The sequence below is a fragment of the Pocillopora verrucosa genome, chromosome 14 (assembly GCF_036669915.1).
Source record: "Pocillopora verrucosa isolate sample1 chromosome 14, ASM3666991v2, whole genome shotgun sequence".
In the NCBI taxonomy this organism is placed as follows: domain Eukaryota; kingdom Metazoa; phylum Cnidaria; class Anthozoa; order Scleractinia; family Pocilloporidae; genus Pocillopora; species Pocillopora verrucosa.
Window position 1 is genome coordinate 2,299,687 of NC_089325.1, and position 22,305 is coordinate 2,321,991.

Sequence of the window (22,305 nt, forward strand, 5' to 3'; positions counted from 1 at the left end):
ACGTATGGGTTTTTTTCTGATTGACTTTAAGAACTTTCAGCTTTTACTTCTGTAGGTTTGTCGGCGAAATTTCTTCTGTTCAATCAAGTGACAAATTGGCAAGTCACCTTGAAGTATGGTCGGTGATTAAAAGTATGTATTCAAGAGAGCAACGTCAAAAGAAAAAAGAAAAATAACAAAACACTAAAAAGCCATCATTTTGATGTCAGCAAACGAACACGGTATTTCGTAAATTAAAGGTTTCCCTGAGGTAAAGATGTATACAGCTGTTTGTTGAAGTAGCAATCTTAGATCCTATTTTTGTTTTTTGTTTTTTGTTTTTTATCTTTTTATGTTTGACTTTGTCATGTTTTGTGGGTCTGTCATGCCTTCCCGAGAACCTATGATGTTGAGACGGTTTGTCCTCAGCAAACGTTTGATTTCAAAATCCTTGGAACTTTGCATAACATTAATCCACATCTAGTTATTCTTTTCATTTCGGTTGATTTTTAAAACTACTTCTTAATTGAGTAGCAAACTGCAGAAGTGACCTTTTACGTCAGACATTATTTTTTATATGCAGTCGTTAAATTAAGCCATTTTCGAAAAAGTCATGCACTTACCGTTCTTTAGAGCCATTTTTATCTAATTCTTACCTCTTCATTCGACTTTTCAAGGTTTCAAATGTTTAGAGAATATTTCGTTAATCAAATGTCTTCTTTTATTTTTTTTATGAGAAACAATTCCCAACTTATCAGTTCTTAGTGAAGGAAACCAACTCCAGCAAGCCACCATCATAATTTTTATTCTTTGGACATTTGCAATATTTATGTGTTTTTTTTTTGTTGGAACGCAGTGAACATCTTCCTACATTTTAAGCTCCTCGGTACCAGGAGCAGGTTGTCGTTCAAAAAAATCAAGAGTTTCTTTATACATTTGACTTTAAAGTGCCTCAACGTTGTGTCGTTTTATATTCTTAAGACATGCTCCGAACCTAATTTGATCCTCATCCCTTGTGGGCAGATGGCTAAAAAATCAACTTTTGTCCTTCACTGCTTGTTTCGCCTCTCTGATCTTCCAGCAATAAAGATTGGGCTCACAGAGAATTTAAATTACCAAGGTTTAAGAAAACTCGCAAAACAATTACAGAAGTATTACCTGTAAATGTCAGGAGCTTCCTTTCAAATACGCGAAAGGAAAGATAGCGAGCAAATGATGCGAACAGTATCCATGTTTTAAGGGAAACTCTTAAGGCTGTTCTCTCTGTGGCCCTACAAACGCAATATTTGAAGGTAGAGACCAACATAAATCCTTGTATTAGAAAAGACGAGATAAACAGAGAGTACGATATTACGAGGTAATATCAATATGAGAACAAGATATCTGAATGTCTATTTGAAATAAAGAAGGAACCAACGAATTGAGGTTAAAAATTTAGGTGCTCAAGATAAATCCTCGAATCCACCTTTATTTGACAGCGATCGGCAATTCGTTTGATGGCATGTTTTAATGAACATCACTTTAGTTGTCAAACAGCCTTCTAACTTTGACTGTGACACCGCTTTTTTATTAAACAGCACTTTGATTGTTAAAAAGCTATCTATCAAAATTTGCCAGAGGGTTCGATTTGGGTACAATTAGGCTTTCAAATATATGGCGGCTTTTTTGTTATTTCTGTCAAAATTTCGAAATGCACTGATGGAAAATCACCCTTACATATGTGCATGTGACGATTCCGATTCTTGCGTTTAATTTAGTAAGAGCAATTATGTAGGAAGCGTCACATGAACAAAGCTTCTTCTTTGACTCTCCGTCTATTCATAACTTAAAAATCTTTTAACTCACCTGTCACTTACACATTACATACATGTAAAACGCCCCGAGTTACATGCAAACCTCAATGAAGCAGCTTAAGAAAGATCGCAATTCTCTTAAAGAAAGCTACCTGCCTAAAAAAAAAAGCTTATGTAATTGTCATGAAAACTGTTTCACACCTTTCTCGGTGAGCCCCTTTTTTTGCATTACTAAGCCGCTATCGAAAAATTATAACGATCGATCGAAAAATACCCTGAATATCGAATTTGAGTCAAGCTGTGTCGATTTGCATTTAGTACGTAAAATGTTATTAAAATGCAAATGAAAGAGCCTGTTTTGTTTTTTTGTTAGTTTGTTTGGAGACTTTTTGTATTTAATAATCATCATGTTGGATATTCTAATATTAATTTTTTGGTCCAGTTATACTTCTACAGTTGTCTTTATCCGTCGTTTATACGATATTAAAAACCCAAATTCCAAATTTTTTTAACGAAGATTTACACCCTGCACAACATTTTAAACACGTTCCACATTAAATTCTTTCCATTTGTTCGTTATTTCAGAATTTCGCTCTTTTTCATCCGCGCCATTATGTTTTAATTCTCCTATTTCAGTGAATGCTAAGGTGGAGGCTCGCTTAGTTGTTCAAGCCCTCCGTGTGAACACACTATCCAAGCTGACGTTCGCAGATTCCAAGAGGTTTGACTCCCTTGTTCGAGATATCTTCCCTGGTGTGGACTTCAAAGGCGTCGAGTATGCTGAATTGGCGGAGGCACTGAGAACCTCAGCTCAGGAATCCAACTTGATGGTCATGGAAACTCAGGTGATCATTGCCGAGAAGTACAGCTAACTATAAATAAAGGGTAATTTAGTATTATCAACTGAGTTGATAATATAAATTGGCCACCGTAAAGAGTTTCAAAGCTGACGTTTCGAGCGTCAGATCAGCTTTTGAACTCTCTACGGTATAGCCAATTTACGTTATCAACTCAGTTGATAATACTAAACACCCTGTTACACTCTCCCACCAACGCAGCACCACGGTTTCTTTAGAAATTTACCCCTTCATTAACCATAAATACACTGGGCATGAGTGTAGTTACCTTTTGAAACAAACCTACATTAGTCAGATATTACAAGATGATCATTTCAAACTAATAGTTGATGTGAGGGGTGTACTTTAACATTGAGTCGAATAATTTTCACTTGAGCGTCGAAAGTAATCTCAGATTGCATTAGTCATGAAGACTCGCGCCATCCTCTCAACCAATCAGATACGAAACTGGAACCAATCGTGACTCGGTCACACTTGTTTTCCCGCGCTACAGGCAGTTTGCGTGATTTTACTTTGTCGGAATTCTCGTTGTTTTTGTTCTGCTTGGCCGTTGTGCTTACTTTGGTTTTGGTACTACAATATGCTATGGCGAATTGCTAATAAGAATGCAACAGAGAGCTGGAATATCGCTATATCTCCAGGCGTTTCTTAACACTAGGTGGTTATATTCATTTACCCAGGTGAAGAAAGCACTCGAGTTGTACGAGCAGCTTCGTCAGAGGATGGGTGTTGTGGTCATTGGTCCCTCGGGCTCAGGAAAAAGCACCATCTGGAAGCTGCTACGCCTTGCCCTTGGCAAAGTGGGCCAGACAGTGAAGCACTATACCATGAACCCGAAGGCGATGCCGCGAACTCAGGTTGGTTTTATGTCAAAGCGTAACTTGCTTTCAAACAGCATCGTTGCACTCTTAATCGTGGTTAACTAATCTTTGGTCCCCACTCTCCTTTTCCTACTTGTTCCCTTGCTTCCCCAATGCCTGGTACCCAATGCCTGATTAGGTAATCCCCGCTCTCCTTTACCTATTTGTTCCCTTGCTTCCCCAACGCCAGGCTATTTTTTAACTTTCACAAATCTGGTTGTTTTTATATAGGGAGGGAGATCTTGTTTAAGATTTAGATCTAGTACTTTGACGCTTTGTGTGTTTTGGTCTTTTTCAACGTCTGGAAACAGGTTTTTTTGAAAAACCCTTAACATAATGCATTTGAATGCGCAGCCATAGGCCTGATCGTACAATATTCTAGATAGCTTGCTAATTTCGTCGTCATGCAAAAAAGCTAACGTAAACAAGTAAACTTTGAGGGTTAATTTGTTTAGGTTTGTTGTTGTGTTTTTGATTTGGTACTGTATTCAAATAGACACTGCAGTTAAGACAACTGTTTGCTTATTGTCATTACCAGAAATTTGTATATCTCATTCCGCCAACAGCTTCTAGGACAGATTGACATGGACACTCGCGAGTGGTCGGACGGAGTTCTAACGAATGCTGCCCGGCAAGTCGTTCGTGAACCAATCGATATCCAGTCGTGGATCGTCTGTGATGGTGACATTGATCCGGAATGGATCGAATCGCTGAACTCAGTTCTGGATGACAACAGATTGCTGACAATGCCCTCCGGTGAAAGGATTCAGTTTGGTCCGAATGTGAACTTCCTTTTTGAGTCTCATGACCTGAGTTGTGCGTCACCTGCTACGATTTCGCGTATGGGGATGATATTTTTAAGGTAAAGCAGTTCGAGTGGGTATAGAACTGTCGCCCAGCTTTAGTGAATACCGTATAAATTTAATGAGAAAACATTTTCATTTTCTCCTGATAGTGATGAAGACACCGACGTCAAAGCTCTGGTCAAATCTTGGCTCCAGAGCCAACCCGAGGAGGATCGTCGCATGTTGGAAGCGTTCTTAGAAGATCATTTTTACAAGGCATTGGACTGGGTGCTAAAACAGAACGAGTTTGTAGTGGAGACAAGCTTGGTTGGCGTGGTCATGAATGGCCTGTCCCACATGCATGGCGTCAAGGTCAAGTCAGAGTTCGCCTGCAGTTTGATCAGAGGATTGGGAGGCAACCTGTCTTCATCAGCCAAAACTGCATTCGCTAAGGAGGTGACTTACTGTGGTTTTTTTAAATGTCAGAGAGACTGTGGGAATGATTCTTGTCTGCTTTCCCTTACAACTTCTCTTGGGTCAAGTGAATGTGACCTCAATTATCTACAGGGCGAAGTCTTTAAGTTATGCATTATAGCTATAAACGAACAGATTGATGATTCAAGTCTCAAAAGTTCTTGGATACCTGAAAACTGTTCGATACCTTGATAATGCTTTTCTTAAGATATGTGTGCATAGGAAGCTTTGTGATCTCTGTTCTCTTGATGGTTAGTCCCTTTTGGAAACCAAAACCAGTGATAGATATGTTTTGGACATAGAGTCCGTTCTTGTTGATTGCTCGCAAAAGCTGTCTTCGTGTTGTTTAATGCCATAATACGTTTGTGTGGCTGAGGAATGAAATATTTTTTGACAGGTGTTTCATTGGACTCATGAGATGCCGCCGGATCAGAAGAGGCCGTTGGACACATATTATGATAACGACAGAGGAAGACTGGCTTCATATCAGTTGGAGGTGAGTTGGTACCAGTATTTACCTTGTCTCAGTGACAAAGAAGGAAATTGACAATGTTGTGGAGTAAAACGCTATGGTAAAGTCTCGTATTCGAAGCTTATAGTTCTGGGCCCAGTTTTTCAAATGGCGCATAGCGCTATCCAAGGGATACATCGTTATCAGCGGATAAGAATTAATGAAACGTACTGCGCTATCCACCGGATAGAGATTTATATAATGAAAAGTGTTATCCATCCTTCCAACATCCGGGGCCTTCGCAAGCAATATGACGGCAATCTTCCAAGCGTTTTCCTTTGATATTTGGATCGGATAAATTCAACGATAGGACCAGCAATGTTGTGACCAATCGTTTTGTAGGAGCTTTTCTTCTCATTTTCTTTAATTATCTTTTTAAATTCGGTCGAGACATTCCGCACTAATCTGTTGATCTGTCTCCTTCCATACCAGGTCCCAGACTCGCTCAGTGTAAACGACCTAAATCAAAACTCAGGTCTTTTGCCAGTTATTCAGACCGCGGACATCAAGAGAGGTCTGGACATGTTTTCTCCCTGGCTTCATCCAGATCAAAAGAAGCCTTTCCTGTTGGTCGGTCCAGAAGGGTGTGGCAAGGAGTAAGTCTCTGTTCTTGTTGTTTTTGTCGCTGCTGCAAGTGTCCCTGCTTATTTGTGCCCAGATACAGAGGAGCACCAATTGGCGAGCACTAATTCAGCTCGCGTGGACGCTGTTTCGAAGACATATTCTAATGGCAAGATCATATATTATAAAACTTAATTCATGAAGCTTTCAAAATCTTTTAGGGCTATCTAACTTTGCGTAATTGTGCCCTGATGCGGAAGAGCACTGATTGGCGCGCACAAATTCAGCTCTTGTTTACGCTGTTTCGAAGAAACATGGGTTTCGAAGACCCATTCTAATCATATTCTATAAAATTTAATTCACTTTGTGTCTTTGGTTCGTTAATCTCTAGGCTTCTGTTGAGGCACTGTTTTGAGCAACTTCGCTCGACCCAAGTCGCTGTGGTGCACTGTAGTGCCCAGACCTCTCCCATGCATGTTCTTCAGAAGCTTCAGCAGTGCTGTATGGTGATTAGTTCCAACACTGGCCGAGTGTACAGACCAAAGGATTGCGAAAGACTGGTACTCTACCTCAAGGACCTCAACCTGCCAAAACCGGACAAGTGGGGAACTAGTCAGCTCATTGCCTTTTTACAGCAGGTAAAAACGGTTTTGCCAACAGTCTAACAGTAATTTATGATGGAAGTGGAATTGATGTAGAATCCTATTCTAACTACATTTTGCAGCTTTCATGCAGGATAAATTACTGTGCTTCAAATTAAAGCTAAACTTTGTAGCCCTCAACACTTCTTAAGCATACTACACTTCTGCTACTACTGTGGTGTTAATTTTTGCTATGAACGCATTACAACTCATCTTTCTATAGGTCCTGACCTACAAGGGATTCTATGACTCGAATCTTGAATGGGTTGGTCTTGAAGGTGTTCAGATTGTGGCATCCATGAGCGCTGGGACTGGCATGGGGAGACACCAGCTGACAACCAGATTTACATCCATCGTCGGTGTATGTTCCATAGGGTAAGAGTGGTTAAATATTGTCTCTATGGTCCGTGCGAGGATTTTATGTATGGTTAATATTCCCTTGGAAAGTCACTCCGGTTGAAAGTTGCTTGGGTAAATAAGATAAAAAAATGAATTGAAATTTTAAGAAACAGGAAAATTCCTAGCCACTTTCTCATAATTTTTTTTCTAAATGGTATCGTCTCACTTTTTAAGTTATGTTCTTGTGCAGCAATGAAATGGTTTAAGTGTTTTAGAAGGATGATATTGGGTCGCTTGTCAACATTACCTTTAGAAAACATAAGAGTATCCTCAGTAGAAACTAAACCTACCATTCGAAGCTTTTTTTTTCTTACAGAGTTGAAACAATATGATTGCCCTTTGAAAGCTTAAAATGTCTGAAACTCGAACAAACTTGTTGAGCAATTAAAGATGATGAATGTATCTGAGCTATAAACAGATTAAATAAAGCTTAGGGGTCATTCTAGTCTTTAAGAGAGGAGACAAAAACTTCGCTTCACTCCGTGTGGTTTCTATGTGTTATTTTGACAGGTTATGAGAAATGTTTTTAGAATTATTTGGCTTCCGCTATGTTAATCCCCTAATTACTCCTCTCTTCTGTAGCTATGCTGATCGAGATCAGCTGCAAGCAATCTACAGTGCATACCTTCAGCCCGTGCTAAGTTCATCCCTGAAGTCCCATCCAGTGTGGGGTGCGGTAAAAAATGTCCACACTTTGGCCGGCTCAATGGTTTCTGTGTACGAACAGGTCAGTGGCTAGCCTTAAAATAAAATCAAAAGAGGTAGGAAGGGATGATTCAAATGTTTTTGTCGGTTAGTTTTTAACTGAAACATATTTAGCTCTTGTTTACAGCTGGCAGAATCAAGGTTACTGTATAATCGAACGAAAAATTGATCGGCGACTCTGTACATTTATTTCATCCAAAAGGACATTAGACAGATATTTGTTACTATCAAAATGAAAGCCAGACAGCCAGACAGAAGTTCAGTTGTTGTCGTTTCCCGTTCGCGTAAACGTAAAGTTGCTTCTTAGTTTCTCTGCTGTAAGAGGTTGAAATAGTAAAGACAGTGTCTCTCAAATAGGAAGGCATTTAAAGATGAGTTTGTAAATGAACCTCAAATATTTTCCTTGTACATTGTTTTACGGATCACAAATTGGACACGAAAATTTTGGACAACTGTGTCAGGTTAAAAACTCTTAAAAAAGAAATGCGTCTCCCTTGATTTTCTAGTGTAAGTTTAAGTCGTGACTTAGGAATTGCACGAAAAGTTTCAAGGTCGGGAAACAAATATATGTGAAATGTAGGTAATGGTTAAACCTCCCTTTGTTGTTTTGTTGGTTTCCTTAAACTTTAATTATTTACTTGATTTTCTCAGGTTCGCTCCAAGTTTACTGTCGACGACTTTTCTCACTACCTGTTCACCCCGCGTGATCTGACTAATTGGATCCAAGGTCTTTTGCGGTACAATCTGGACTCAGGATCTGGGGATAGCTCCACTCAGCATCTCTTGGAAATCTGGGCTTACGAGGCACGTCGTCTTTTCAGGGACAGACTTGTAGGAAAACAAGGCCTAGATAAATTCGACAGGTAAAATCAGTTTGGCAGGTATTAGTTTGATGATTTATTTCTTTATCTATCCCAAAAAGTTGCTTTATCTATCCCAAATCGTAGCGAAGGGTTATCACAACAGGGATGGGGATAAGATGGGGCACTACAGGCTGGAAAAAAGGGAAAAAGCACCGCAAGCGTTTCCATCCTTCTGGTATATCTAAAGATTTCAAAACAATTTTATAAGAGCTTCATGTTAATGCGTGAATTGCGTTTTGCTAGAATTGATTACGGAACTCAATGACTCCGATCATTCCATTATCAATGAATTACTTATTAAAATAAACAAAGAGGGTCCAATGAAACTTTTTGACACAATTTGGGATTAATTTAGCATTCTAGCCTCCCAACTGCGTGCTGATTGGTCTGTTACTCTTGATCGCCTTGACAACAAGTATTATGTCACATGGGGTAGCAGTCTCACTTCTGCATCAGCACCCTCAAGTAATGCCGGGAAGGAGGGTGAAGCGCCTGTAGCCACGACGTCTGGGGGCTCACTTCCGCCTCAAGGAAAGATGCTCGGGAAACTGGATCCGAAGGACTTAGTGCAAGTAATCAGCAAAGGAATGAAGACCTATGGTATGTTCAGATGCATTGCAATCTTTATATCATCGTTGGTGTTGTTGGTTTTTAAACTCTGCAGCTATTTTAACTTTTCATTTACTGACGATTGTTAGAAATGAAAGAAGTCATCAAAATACTACTTGATACGTTAGCTATCATCTGGGTTGTGTCAAACGTAAGTTGCACCACAGTCCTATCAATAAAAATCGCAACAAATGAATATTCTTCTCAATGGATTTTTAATCTTGATTGTATCCCGTGGAAGTCCTTGTTACTTTGGGTAATACACAAATTTTACTTTGGGTTTGTTCATGCAGCGCGTGAAAACCGTGAGCTAGACATCCTCATTTTCAAAGAAGTCCTGGAAAACATCGCCCGTGTCGATCGCACACTCACCAAACCTGGCGGCTCGCTTCTCATGGCTGGCCGAAGTGGTGTTGGAAGGAGAACAGCGGTTGCTCTGGTTGCTCACATGCACAACGTTCAACTATTTACACCCAAAGTATCCAGAGCTTATGGACTGAAACAGTTCAAGACTGACCTTAAGTCGGTAAGGAAGATCTTTGCCTGAGAGATGTTGTCCAGATCGAATTTTTTAAGAAGTCTCTATGATGAACAATGAACAAACAGAGAGAAAAATATAATCTTGTGGAGATAAAGTACAACTTAGTATGAAATTGGTATAGTCTGGAAAGGATCTCAAGTAATTGAAGACATCTGGAGATTTCCGATCACTTTTGACGGTCGCCTCGCACAGCCGAACACTTCTAATTTTTTTTGAAATGTTATTTTTATGCCAGCAGATATTTCCCAACACTTTCACCAAAAATTATTGATAAGCACTTGAATCGTAAAATATGTCAATTAAAGCCCCTATACCGTTCATACTTGATGACCTTCTCCCATGAAATTTATTATAAGTGTCACTTTCATTATTAATTTTCTGAAAATAAAAGTAAAAAATGACCCTTTTTCAATTGCAGGTCATGCAGCTGTCTGGTATCGACGGAGAACAAGTAGTTCTTCTCCTGGAAGATCATCAGGTCGACCCATCATATTTAGAGCTTATCAACAGTCTACTCAGTGCAGGTGAAGTTCCCGGTCTCTACACTCCTGAGGAGTTGGAACCCCTGTTGGGTCCCCTTCGGGATCTTGCGTCACAAGATGGTTTTCGTGGCACGCTTGTCTCGTACTTTGCTTCCCGTGTGCGAAGGAATTTGCACGTTGTGTTAATAATGGATTCGTCTTCCAAGAATTTCACGGCTAACTGCGAGTCCAATCCAGCGTTCTACAAGAACTGCTCGTTCCAGTGGATGGAACGTTGGAGTAAAGAGAGCATGGCACAAAGTAAGTGATTTTTTAAACAGATTTTAAATGTCCCCTTTCTCAGGTGTATTCTGTGGCCCCTCACTGAAAAATCTAGCCTGATATACAGTCTGAAATTATACTAGTTACAATTTTTATCCTAGTCTTACGACTTACAGGAAAGGTTTGTGCACTTGCCCAATAATTTATGAAGTGGAAGGTAGCTGATATTGACTTTCCTTGTCGTCGATACAAATTTTTATATATTTGTTCAGTGGTACCTTATTTTATCTGTGTGTCTTTGGCGCATATCGCCCCTTTTTGGTGGTATGTTCGAATCTGTAACGACAATGACGCCTCTGCCGATTATTCCAGAAATAACGAAGAAACCAAGAACAAAATATTGTAGGTGTCCTTTTTCTGTTCCCTTCATCCTTTCATGGTGCAAGATGAACCAAAATACAAATGCTAACTCCGAAAACGCCGGGCATACAGCAGCACCCTAATCGTGGCTGACAAATCTTTCATATTTTACTTTATTAGTACCCGGGATGCTTCTCTCTGATGAAGGGCTGCGCAGTGATGAAGGTACTAAGGGTAAAGATGGCAAGTCTGGTGTTGAGGAGCTGGTGAAGAACTTCCTTCAAATTCACGAGTCGTGCAGTGATAAAGACGCAGCCCCAAGACGCTACATGACTTTCCTGAAGACTTACAAACGAGTTTATAACGAGAAGAAGGATGGAGTGGTGAAACGACAGCAGCATTTACAGGTATGATGGTATTTGGTTGGCTTTGTAAATTTAGCCTTAAGTTCTTCATTTGGAATCTGCAATAATCTCTGCCGTCTCTTTCCTGATAGACTGTAATTTAAAGTGTTAATTATATTTCTATAAAGTGTTTCTAGTATCGGCGGCTCATTCTACGTTAAGTTTCATTAATAATGTGAGTGGAAGATCGAAATGCGGCTCACTTAAATGCACTATTTTCTTTACGATGAAAAACTGACTGAAGCACGCTCGTGGAAGATCAAAGCTTATGAAGACTTTATCAAACAGTGTAGTGTTTTTTTTTCGTACTTATAGGCTGGTGTGTCAAAGCTGACCGATGCTAAAGCGCTGGTGGATGATCTGAAACAGAAGGCAGGAGAACAGAGCCGACAGTTGGCTGACAAACAGGAAGAGGCTGATGCAGCGCTCAGGGAAATAACCGCCAGCATGCAGGTAAATATAGACATGAGTTTGAATGAAGAAATGTAAAGCGCGTTTTTTCTGTTAATAATCAGCCATTTGTGACAATAGCGTAATGGATATTTGCAAACCTAAGATCTATGATACGTCTCCTCTTACCAAAATTTAAAAATTTGCTTTTTATTATCCTCTCAACAAAGCGTGCTAGCGAGTCCAAAAGTGAGATGGAGACGCTCAAACAAAAACAAGGGGAAGAGTCTCTTAAGCTGGAGAAAAGAAAGAAGGCCATCGAAATTGAGTTGTCTGAGATTGAGCCGCTCGTCCAAGAAGCAAAGGATGCTGTTGGTGACATTAAACCTGAGTCACTCTCTGAGATACGCTCCTTACGCATGCCTCCAGATGTCATCCGGGACATCTTAGAGGCTGTGCAAAGACTGATGGGGATTTTTGACACATCCTGGGTCAGCATGAAAAGGTAAGATTAAGGTTGAGATGTTAGAAGGATCTTCAATTTGTCTGTGCGTTTTGTTGTTTTTTTTGTTGTTGTTGTTGTTGTTGTTCCCACTATTTCTAGTGGTCGCTTATTCCGCCAAGTCTTAGATTGGAGTGACTTGACCAAATCAACAAGCGTAAGCTTCCGCATACTCCATACTTGTGTCGAAAATTTCCATGTTTCACATAGGTAACCCCGCCTGATAATACTTTAGCGCGACTTAAATACTATTAAAGCAAGAAGTGTAAATTTGTTTTTCTACAGTTTCCTGGCCAAGCGTGGTGTTAAGGATGAAATCTGTTCGTTTGATGCTCGAAAAATCACTCCTGACATCAGAGCAAGTGTGGAAGAACTCCTGGAGAAAAATGCCAACTCATTTGATCCGAAGGTGAGAAAAAATATATTTTACTGTGAAATTACAAAAGCATTGACAATTTTCACTCCTGCTACGCTGTAGAGAGTTAGTTATGCACCTCTCTGAACTTCACTGCTGTTAACTAGCCCAAGCGGGACTTTGTGTTTGCAGGGATGCGAAGTTTTGAATTTGAGAAGTTGGCTATTTTGGAGGTATTTAGACTGACAATACAGATAGAGGATTATCCTCAAACTTGAGTATGAGGATGTTTTACAGTAAGCTTTTTAAATTCTTCATCCTTCAGATTGCAAAGAGAGCCAGTGTGGCAGCTGCTCCATTGGCTGCCTGGGTGGTAGCTAACGTGAAGTTCTCTGTGGTCCTGGAGAAGATTGAACCGCTAGAAAACGAGCAGGCGCAACTGGAGAAGTATGTTATTGATATTTCACGTGGACTTTTATCAATTTATTTTTATCAATTTTTATTTTTGGACTGATCTCTGTTTTGAATGGGGAACTAAAATGTGTTTCACTCGCTCTTTTTACTGACAACTGTTTAGGGACAGTAGCTCAAGTATTTTCTCGTCGATTTTATCATTCACATCTTATTCTGACTTAGTTAAATTGTAGACACCTCTGTGGAATTCGCGTTGTCATTGTTCTATCTTTTTTGATAGAAATCTCGCGAAATCTCAACAAAGGCTGGTGAAGCTTGGCAATGCCTTGGACAAAGTAGATAGAGAAGTTGCCGAAATGCGTAAAAGGTGCTGTATGCCAAACTATATAACACCAAATCATCTTGTAAAACATAATACTAACGCAGCACCACAGTTTCTCGCAAAACGTACACCTTTACTCAGTGGTCCGCAGCATCACAGTTTATCCAGAAACTTACACCCTTTATTAAGTGGTCTGCAGCATCACAGTTTATCCAGAAACTTACACTATTTATTAAGTGGTCCCCAGCACCACAGTTTCTCCAAAAGCTAACACCTTTATACCGTAGTCCGCAGCACTACATTTTCTCCAGAAATTTACATCCTTTATTTGGTGGTGTGCACCTCCAAAGTTTCTTCAGAAACTTATACCCTTTATTCATTGGTCCGACTTACTTTCAACATTCAGTTGATGTAGCACTGTAATTATAATTGATCAGGTTCGAGCTGAGGACTCAGGAAGCAACGCAGCTGAAGATGGAGCTTGACAAAGCGCAGGAGACAATTCAAGCTGCTGAGACACTTGTTTCTAAACTGGATGGTGAATTCAAAAGATGGTCAGGACAGGTACAGGCACACAAACACTCTAGGATTATTCGAAGAAACACATCCATTTTGACAATTTTTGCCTAAGAGCTCGTGCAACGAAATTGTTCATTAATTTTGCTTATTTTTATTGCATTTGCAAAGTAGTATAGAAGGGAAAAATAGAACGAATACTCGAATCCTTCAATGCAAATATTCCCTTTTTTGGTGGAAAAATCGCTAAACCATTTGTCCTTTTCCTTGATTTTCACCGCTAGGTCTTGATAGTGAGTTTGAGCCCGGTGCAAAAAAGCCTTAAATCAATCCCATAGAAAAAGAGAAAAATAACTCTTCTTGAAAAATTAAACTACCAGTTTAGTCTGACAACGGCGAAAGACAACCGGGAAAGGGTCGACGTCCTTGTAAACGGCACTTGTTTCCATCCTAAATAGTGCACGTTCTAACATCACTGGATCCGTTTTCCGCTCCTGTCGTCGGGTTTCCTGTAAAGCGTTTCATGCCACGCCGTTACGTACGGAAACGTACGAAGAGAAATTCAATGCAAACCTATGAGATAAACTATGATGCACACCTTGTTTCTAAGGTCCACGAGCTCACCGCTGAACTGGAACAACTTCCAAGGCGGGCTCAACTGGCTGCTGGATTTATCACTTACCTGAGCAGTGCCCCAGAAGACGTGAGGAAGGCCACCATGTCTAAATGGTGCGAGGCAGCAGGACTCCAGGGATTTGACTTCAGAAGGTTCATGAGTACTGAGAGTGAGCAGCTTGGATGGAAAGCTGAGGGGCTGCCATCTGATGACCTCTCCATGGAGAACGCACTTGTTATCTTGAAGGTCAGTTGATGAGCACCTATCCATCTTCTTGACTACGAGATAAAGTTTGTTATTAGGATTCAATAACACGTGTTCGGATTGGTGCACTCGGTAAGTAGGGTGACGGGACTTCGTTTGGTCGATTTTACGGCAATCACGATTGTAGAACACGAGCTGTGACTGGATGACGTTGTTAAGATGCCTAAATGATACGCCATGATTTGATAAATTCACAGTTTTGATTCTTTAACAGCCTCTCTGATAGGCTGAAATCGAGTCGAGTCTCGAAGGAGTCTTTATGTCTATCTCCATGTATAGTTATTATTAGTAGTAGTAATTATTAGTAATAGTTTATTAATTTATGAAATCATTTTGTTTTTGACAGAGTACCATGAGACCATTCCTGGTGGATCCATCATGCCGCGCAACAGAGTGGCTCAAAACAAATCTGAAGGAGCAGAGACTGGAAGTCATCAACCAACAGGTACAGACCTGCTAAGTCTGTCGTTCTTTCTCTGTTGAGATTTAATTTTTGTTTTGGTTGTTATTGTTTTTCCGTTTTCGCTGTAATACGATGCATTACTGATTTGTATACTTTGTTTCGTACCTTGTCAGGACTCGAATTTCTCCACTGCCTTGGAACTGGCTGTACGGTTTGGTAAGACGCTTGTCATTCAGGAAATGGATGGCGTGGAACCTGTCTTGTACCCAATCCTACGCGGAGACTTCATCAGCCAAGGTGAGATTAAGTTATGCATTTCTACTTCAGCTTAAATAAAAAAAATCAACCCTTGTTTTGTGTTCTACTTACCTCGCTTTCTTACAAACTAATCTGGCATACTTTTGCATTCTTTTAATCAGGTCCGCGATATGTTGTTCAAATTGGTGAAAAAGTTATTGACTATAACGAGGACTTCAAGTAAGTATAATTGTTTGTGACCAAATATGTTTCCGTTTTTTTTTTTTTTTTTAATTAAAACTACAGTTTAGAAACCAGAAAATTAACGCTATGACAGATTATATTTGTGGACGTTGAAGAGTGGCGGCACGTAAACTGTAAGGAGACGAATGAGAAAGCTGCAAAATTTCACGTTTTCTGTGAAGATAACGATCTGGGACGATCTGGAAAGAGGGGATTCTTTGCCCTGTCTGAGATTTTGCATTCGTTTTTGAGACCCTTGTGTGAGTAGTCTCACTAGAAGTGACCCCTGTTTGAATTTTCAGACTGTTTATGACCACAAGGAATCCTAACCCTGAGCTTCCCCCGGACGGGTCTGCTATCATCTCTGAAGTGAATTTCACCACCACACGGGCTGGATTGACAGGACAGGTACTGAAATAAAAATTGAATAAAACTCTAGGTATTCTTTTAAGGCTACTTCCTGTATTTTGGAGCTGAGTGCTAGGATATCCAAATTGACGGTTCTAGAAGGTTTCGTCGTAAAGAAAAGGGACATTATATTTTATTGTAAAAATTTACCTATCTCCTATCTATAGAACACCAACGAGGCATGGTGAAGAAAAAGTTGGAACATCAGAGATCAGAGATTTGCATCTATGGGAAACTAATAATATATTGATAGTCTTCTCTTTTTTTTCAAAAAGAAGGGAAGGGTAACATAATGCAACACATCTTAAGCATTTGCATCATTTTTAGCCATCTTCATACTCACTCACTGTAACGTGATTACCATTTCCACTTTGCCATTATCAAAGTTGCTAGGAATAACCATCCAACACGAGAAGCCGCAACTTGAAGTACAGAAGACTGAACTGCTGCGGAAAGAAGAAGAACTGAAAGTGCAGTTAGCCGAGCTGGAGGAATCGTTACTAGAGGTACGCAAAAATACAGCACAACCAAGAGGACATCAACTTGAATCAATTCTAGTTCCCGTAAATCGAGGTTTATCGTAGAAAAACGTGTGGATAAAAAATAAACGGTGATAAAGGAATTTCAGTTTTAACAGTCCGCCTATATCCCAATATTAGCCAATATCCCCCCCTTTCAGTAAATTATTGCCTAATATTCCATTTCTTATGGCAGACATTGGCCAGCGCCGAAGGTAACATCTTGGAGAACAAAGTTTTGTTGGAGTCATTGAACAAAACCAAGGCGAGCTCCATGACTATTGCAGAGTCACTCCAAGATGCACACAGAATACAGACTACGCTGGATCAGGTGAGTCGCAGCTTGACGTTTGCAAAATTAATTTATTTACTGCAGACTTTGTTTCAAGGTCATGATACGTATTAAAGCAAAGCAGGGAAAGTTTTGCAGAACTATCTCGCGAAAGAAGACACTTGTCAGTCTGAAAAGGTGACTCGAAGTTAAAAAACTCAGATTCCATTCTTTTACCGTAGGCGCCCTTATGGTAGTCTTTCAAATTCTGTAAACCCAGTAGCAAATTTCAGATTGTCTCCGATTTATATCGTTTTCAATTCTTCCTGTTTGAACATATTAGGATCAATTTTATTAATGACTGATGCCATCGTCTGTTACCTTGTATGGTAGTTTCATTCACGTGCTTTGTTTCCTTTTTTATGTGACAGGAGCGTGACGCATACTTACCTCTAGCTGAGAGTGGCAGTACCCTGTTCTTTGTCATCAGCGACCTGGCCAAGCTGAACAACATGTATCGCTTTAGTCTGAGTGCTTTCCTGAGGCTTTTCCAACGATCGCTGGAAACAAAACAGGTAAAAGACCAAGTACGGTTTGTTTTTCCGTCGATGATGTACAGCCGTGGCAAGGAAATCTTAACGAAATCATTGTTAAATATTCAGTTGGGTGACATCACCAAGGTACATCGCGTTTCACAGAGAATCCTAAATCTTAAGGTTTTTCAAGCGAGTAAAAGTAATTCACAATTTTTCGCAGCAGGCGCACCCCTTATTGATGCATTTTAAGGTTCACCGTCCCTTCAACGGAGCCGTTTCAGCCAAGTTCATGACATTAACAAAGTAAAGCCTTTGACACAAGTTTCATTTTAACATTTTGGATAATATTGTTTTTCCTGTTAGGAATCTAGTAGCACAGAACAAAGGATTAAATCACTACGAAGTTCCCTGCAGTCACTGGTCTACGAATATGTTTGTAGGTCTCTTTTCAAGGTAAGGTGACAACAAGATGCGATCTTTCCAGCCTCTTTCACAACAATTCACTCGTTACTTTCGCCTTTAAAAATTGAGAAATTGAGTCTTGTTTGTTCCCATTCAGGCCGACAGGTTGATGTTTGCCTTACATTTAGTACACGGAATGCATCCAGAGCTGTTTGAGGCACAGGTAATCAACTGCTGCACGACGATATATTTGGCTCTTTATTTTGATAGTCAAGTTTCAAATTTTGTTATTAGTTTATGGTTATCCATGAACTCTTTGTTTGTTAACATTCAGCATCACGTATAAGTCTCATTTTAGAGTAGATTTTAACACCGTTTTGACTTCCTTGGTGCATTAGAAACTGCTTTTCGCTCTTTACCTGGGGGGCGGGAGGATTTAGCGTTGTCAACTACGTTAAAATCTCGTAAAAGGGAAGTCTCGCTTTAGGTGGTATCTCAGCTTGGCGCAGGCACTGTGTAGAGCAGATGCAATCAAACAGTGATCATTGGTCTCGTTATGATGCTGCACTAATGACCAATGAGTCCTTCTGCCTTTTACTATTTTCCTCTTTACAAGGGTTATCTCAGTCTTTGTCCAATGAACTAAATTGTTTTATTCTCTAATCAGGAATGGGAATATTTCACTGGTTTGCTGGTTTCAGATAGCGTGTTTAAAAGACAGGTAGGCTTAAAAACTCTGTGGTAAAAAAGGAAAAAAAAAAAATATATATATATATATATCTATATATATATTGTCATTAGGTGTAGAGATTTCAATCAATATGTAAGAGTGATCCATAATGAAAAAGAAAGAAAAACAACAAAATCGCCCGAGAATGTCCTGATGCTTTTCGGTTTGTTATCACATATACTGAGTTGCCTTTGCGGAAATCTGAAGGCTTTTTCGCTCGATCGCTTACTTGTTTGAGCGTGGAACGTGTTGGTCGTTACAGTGTTAAAAGGTGCCAAACTAAAAGCGTTTGCATTTCGTCCATGAAAAAATTTACAGCGAAATTAAACAGAAGATGGAAAGAAACTCCGAGAAAGGTCTCTACTGAATTTTTCCGGCGAAATTTTGTTCACTGTCACTTAAAATCTTCTTTTGCAGAATTATTGTACCTTCACCCCAACGATCACACCACAAATCTTTTCCAAATCTGTAAACAAACTTTTTTTTATCGTGTCGAATGGTAGAAATTGTCAACACTACCTTACTTTTTGTCTTTCGCAACAAGTATTTTTGCTCTAAATTGTTTCGTTTTAAATTTTTTTTCCGCAGGAATCCATGAAGAACCTCCGAGACAGTCTTCCGTCATGGATCGATTCTGATCGTGCTGCTGCTGTAGGATCACTCAAGGTTCGCTTTAAATTTAGGATACAAAGTTACATGTTAATTGCACTTTCCCCTCATGGCAATCTTTAAGAGATGCCAAAAACATTGACGCGTGGTTTACCCATAAACCAAATCTAGAGATTTTCATTTGAGTAACGCAAAATCAAAATAGCCAATACACCCAACACGAAATCTAAAGAGCCAATGGGAATTCAAAATAAAAACATAGTGAAGAACTTGAAGAGTTGGAAATCGCGCCAGACTGTGATGAGACCGGCTTGAGCCTTGATTGGTGAAAACAGTGGCGCGAGTTCAATAGACAGATAACAAAACTAGCTGAAACAAAATGGCTACGGTAAACCAAGATTGATTTCCACATGAGATGAAAGCTACTCTATACCAAATATTCACAAAACACCCGGCAATCGCATGATATCAACGGAGCTGTCATTCTCCCAAGATCAATCCCACACCATAGAGACAAGAAACCATCGTCTGATCATAGCGGACAAGGTCTTTGGATTTACGCTTTGTTTCACCATACATTCATGGGTAAAGGTACAAATTTAAGCCATGTTTTTGTTTGTTTTCGTAGAACACCTTTCCAAACTTGTGTAAGACTCTTCAGCTGGACAGCTCAGACTTGTGGATGCCGTTTCAGCGTAGTTCCCAGTGTGAGCAAGACATCCCTCCCGCTGTGGCCAAGAAGATCAGCCTCTTTCAGCAGGTTAGAACACTCGCAAAGCGTTTGAAGATAACTCTTCTGTTTGATCTCTTTCCATGCATGTTTGGAGATGATATGACGGCCTGACAGAAGCCTGAATTCTGTTCTTGTGAATGAACTTGTGTGAAAATACTTTCCAAGGGGTGCGTGGGCAAACGATATCCTCGGACCTGTAGCTTCATTACTCTTTCCGTTTTCTGTTGTCATGCGACATAAAAAGACAAAAAGCATCGAAAACCCTACCGCTTTTTCTTATATTTCTTCGGTGTGTGCTCCGCTTCTTTCACATACTATTTCAGCCTTAACAGAAATTCAACTGAAATTCGTTTCACGGATGATCGTTTGTGATTTTCTGTGTTATATACAGGTGTTGATTGTCCAAGCTTTCAGACCAGACCGTTTGCAGAGCGCGATGAGTCTTTTTGCTTCAAAGGCACTAGGTAAGATTATATTTTTGAAAACACTTCAGAAACATGTTCCGTAGACTTTTCAACCACCCTTCCAGGTGTTCTTACTTTGAGAGATTCCCAAACTTTTGTTGTATAGAAATTTCCAGGTTGGTCGTGCTTATGAATATATCATTGTCTTACTGCCCGAGTTCTGTCAATCAACATAGAGAGTACGATCATTGAAGGGGAGCCCGTGATCTCGACCCAGATAAGCTGCCTTTTAAAGATTCTGAAACTAGGAAAAACCGCGAAAACATAATCGCTGACGTTTTACTGTATGAAAGAGTGAAGTTAGAAATAACATTTTATTTATGGGTCATAATATATCGTCTCCTCTCATCCATAGGAATGAAAGAGCTGTCCCCTCCAGCCCTGAACCTCAAAAGGCTTGTAAAGGAAACAGTTCCAGGAGAACCGATCTTGATTGTGATCTCGCCTGGAGCAGACCCCTCTCAGGTAAGTTTACACTTAGGCAACCAGCTTGTTCTTATAAAGACACTGTGTTATGCGTTGAAAAAATGGTGATCATTGTTGATGCAGGAGAAAAACACTGTTAGTTGTTGCCACAATTTTTTTTTTCGTTTTTTGTACCTACATTTACAAAGCTTAAAAACTTGTTCTATTGCGAACTTTAATGGCTTGATTTTGTGAGCGAGGGAGTCGTAGTTGGATTCCTTGAGCACCCACGATCAAGGCAGAGGTAGAGACGGAATGAGATTTGTCAAATGTCAGAAATGTCCAATTTATTCCAATTCCGTGCTCATTATCAGCTGAAAACTGTTTTGTCGGAGTCTTATGGAGACCTTAGAGGGAGGAACAAACCAATTGCTAGTTCTCAGGCCCACCGTGTAAAATCAGATGCGTACGACTCCGGAATCTAATTTTTTCTAGATCTTAGGCGACGAAGTCATTCTGAGCGGCATGGGAATTTCGGCTTCCTATCCGTTAGTTTCATTTTTTACCTATGAGATCATATTGTTTTACGGTTCTGATTCAGATATCGACTTAGTCCTTAGTATAAACCAGGCATAGTAGTAGTCCGTTTGGATGAAGCCCTCTTTTTTTTTAGGAATTACAAGATACGGCTGCTGACGTCATTGGAGTGGACAAATACCATCAGGTGTGTTTTCTGAAACAAAGCGGAAATGTTCTATAGTCACTGGTTATATTTTGCTTCTTACTGCTAGAAAAATGTCGTGGCGTTCACAAGAATTCACACCAAATCGGATGTGTCGATTTTTAGTTCCGCGCGTTTTACACGGAAAGAAATATTAGCTATCAAAACTGCAAAATTTCATACTAGCAAAAGTGGTTATCAGTCCATGAGTTCGTTGGTGAATTGATAGTTGTTGTCATTGTATTGCGTGTTAATTGTTTTTTATTTAATTTAGATTTATTCATGTGTTCAACCCTTAATTCAACTTCCTTGCTTATGTTTTTACGTTCGAATCTTGCAGGTGGCCATGGGTCAGGGCCAAGCGGACATTGCCCTTCAGCTTCTTCATGACTGTGGCAGGAATGGGGAGTGGCTGTGCTTGAAGAACCTCCACCTTGTTACCTCTTGGCTTCCGGTCCTGGAGAAAGTGAGCGCCCTTTCATTTAAACCTAGTCGGTATAAATAGCGACAGTAACAACAAAGTATGGCAGAAAATAGGTGTTTGGTGGAAATTGTGATCTTCCGAAGAGTGCCCTATGACTGTTTTATTTTTCAAGTGCAATTTACTGTTCTTTTCTATTGTCTGTCATAATAGTAATTTTGTTTGCTTGTTTTGTTTTTTTTTTTTTTTTTGGCGCTGGTTTTTTTTTGTTTTTGTTTTTATTTATTTCCGTTAATTTTTACACGACGATAAAGACATGCTCTACTGAGGCTCACGCTAAAAACTTACGCGCATAAAAAGAAAGCCCCAAGATGATTTATCAAGATTACTACAATAAAAATTTGTTCACCTGTGGTATGATTGGCATTCTGGATTTCATTCGGCTTTACGGGTAACGCGCATTTACTTATTTCTTTTTCGATGCTTTTGTTGTCTGCAAGCAAGTAGTTGATGTTATGCTGGCCAAGACTGATTGTAGTTTGTGAATTTTGCAGGAATTGAATTCCCTGGAGCCTCATGAAAACTTTCGTCTGTGGCTAACAGCTGAGACGCATCCGAAGTTTCCTACAATCCTTCTGCAAACTAGTCTTAAAGTCACTTACGAGGTTCGTGGTTTGTTACTTGCGCTTTTCCATATAGAGTCAAATTACGAAGGCAATGTGAAACTTAACATAAAAAGC

At 39.8% G+C, this 22,305-nt stretch overlaps 1 protein-coding gene across 1 annotated transcript in view; it reads left to right on the plus strand.

Moving 5' to 3' along the window:
* LOC131784321 (cytoplasmic dynein 2 heavy chain 1) overlaps positions 1-22,305 on the plus strand; it is a 50,756-nt gene that overhangs the window by 21,659 nt on the left and 6,792 nt on the right. The window contains exons 28-65 of the mRNA XM_059101124.2: positions 2,409-2,617; positions 3,310-3,486; positions 4,056-4,351; positions 4,445-4,730; positions 5,146-5,244; positions 5,692-5,855; positions 6,212-6,458; positions 6,685-6,836; positions 7,443-7,587; positions 8,217-8,428; positions 8,784-9,028; positions 9,331-9,563; positions 9,997-10,360; positions 10,862-11,088; positions 11,401-11,538; positions 11,706-11,980; positions 12,263-12,386; positions 12,658-12,779; positions 13,027-13,113; positions 13,506-13,632; positions 14,195-14,446; positions 14,811-14,909; positions 15,041-15,164; positions 15,287-15,344; positions 15,650-15,755; positions 16,142-16,261; positions 16,470-16,604; positions 16,976-17,119; positions 17,444-17,533; positions 17,640-17,705; positions 18,150-18,203; positions 18,801-18,878; positions 19,450-19,581; positions 19,946-20,018; positions 20,374-20,483; positions 21,097-21,147; positions 21,485-21,610; positions 22,120-22,230. Coding sequence (XP_058957107.2) covers positions 2,409-2,617; positions 3,310-3,486; positions 4,056-4,351; positions 4,445-4,730; positions 5,146-5,244; positions 5,692-5,855; positions 6,212-6,458; positions 6,685-6,836; positions 7,443-7,587; positions 8,217-8,428; positions 8,784-9,028; positions 9,331-9,563; positions 9,997-10,360; positions 10,862-11,088; positions 11,401-11,538; positions 11,706-11,980; positions 12,263-12,386; positions 12,658-12,779; positions 13,027-13,113; positions 13,506-13,632; positions 14,195-14,446; positions 14,811-14,909; positions 15,041-15,164; positions 15,287-15,344; positions 15,650-15,755; positions 16,142-16,261; positions 16,470-16,604; positions 16,976-17,119; positions 17,444-17,533; positions 17,640-17,705; positions 18,150-18,203; positions 18,801-18,878; positions 19,450-19,581; positions 19,946-20,018; positions 20,374-20,483; positions 21,097-21,147; positions 21,485-21,610; positions 22,120-22,230 — 5,858 coding nt within the window. The remainder of the gene's footprint in view (positions 1-2,408; positions 2,618-3,309; positions 3,487-4,055; positions 4,352-4,444; positions 4,731-5,145; positions 5,245-5,691; positions 5,856-6,211; positions 6,459-6,684; positions 6,837-7,442; positions 7,588-8,216; positions 8,429-8,783; positions 9,029-9,330; positions 9,564-9,996; positions 10,361-10,861; positions 11,089-11,400; positions 11,539-11,705; positions 11,981-12,262; positions 12,387-12,657; positions 12,780-13,026; positions 13,114-13,505; positions 13,633-14,194; positions 14,447-14,810; positions 14,910-15,040; positions 15,165-15,286; positions 15,345-15,649; positions 15,756-16,141; positions 16,262-16,469; positions 16,605-16,975; positions 17,120-17,443; positions 17,534-17,639; positions 17,706-18,149; positions 18,204-18,800; positions 18,879-19,449; positions 19,582-19,945; positions 20,019-20,373; positions 20,484-21,096; positions 21,148-21,484; positions 21,611-22,119; positions 22,231-22,305) is intronic.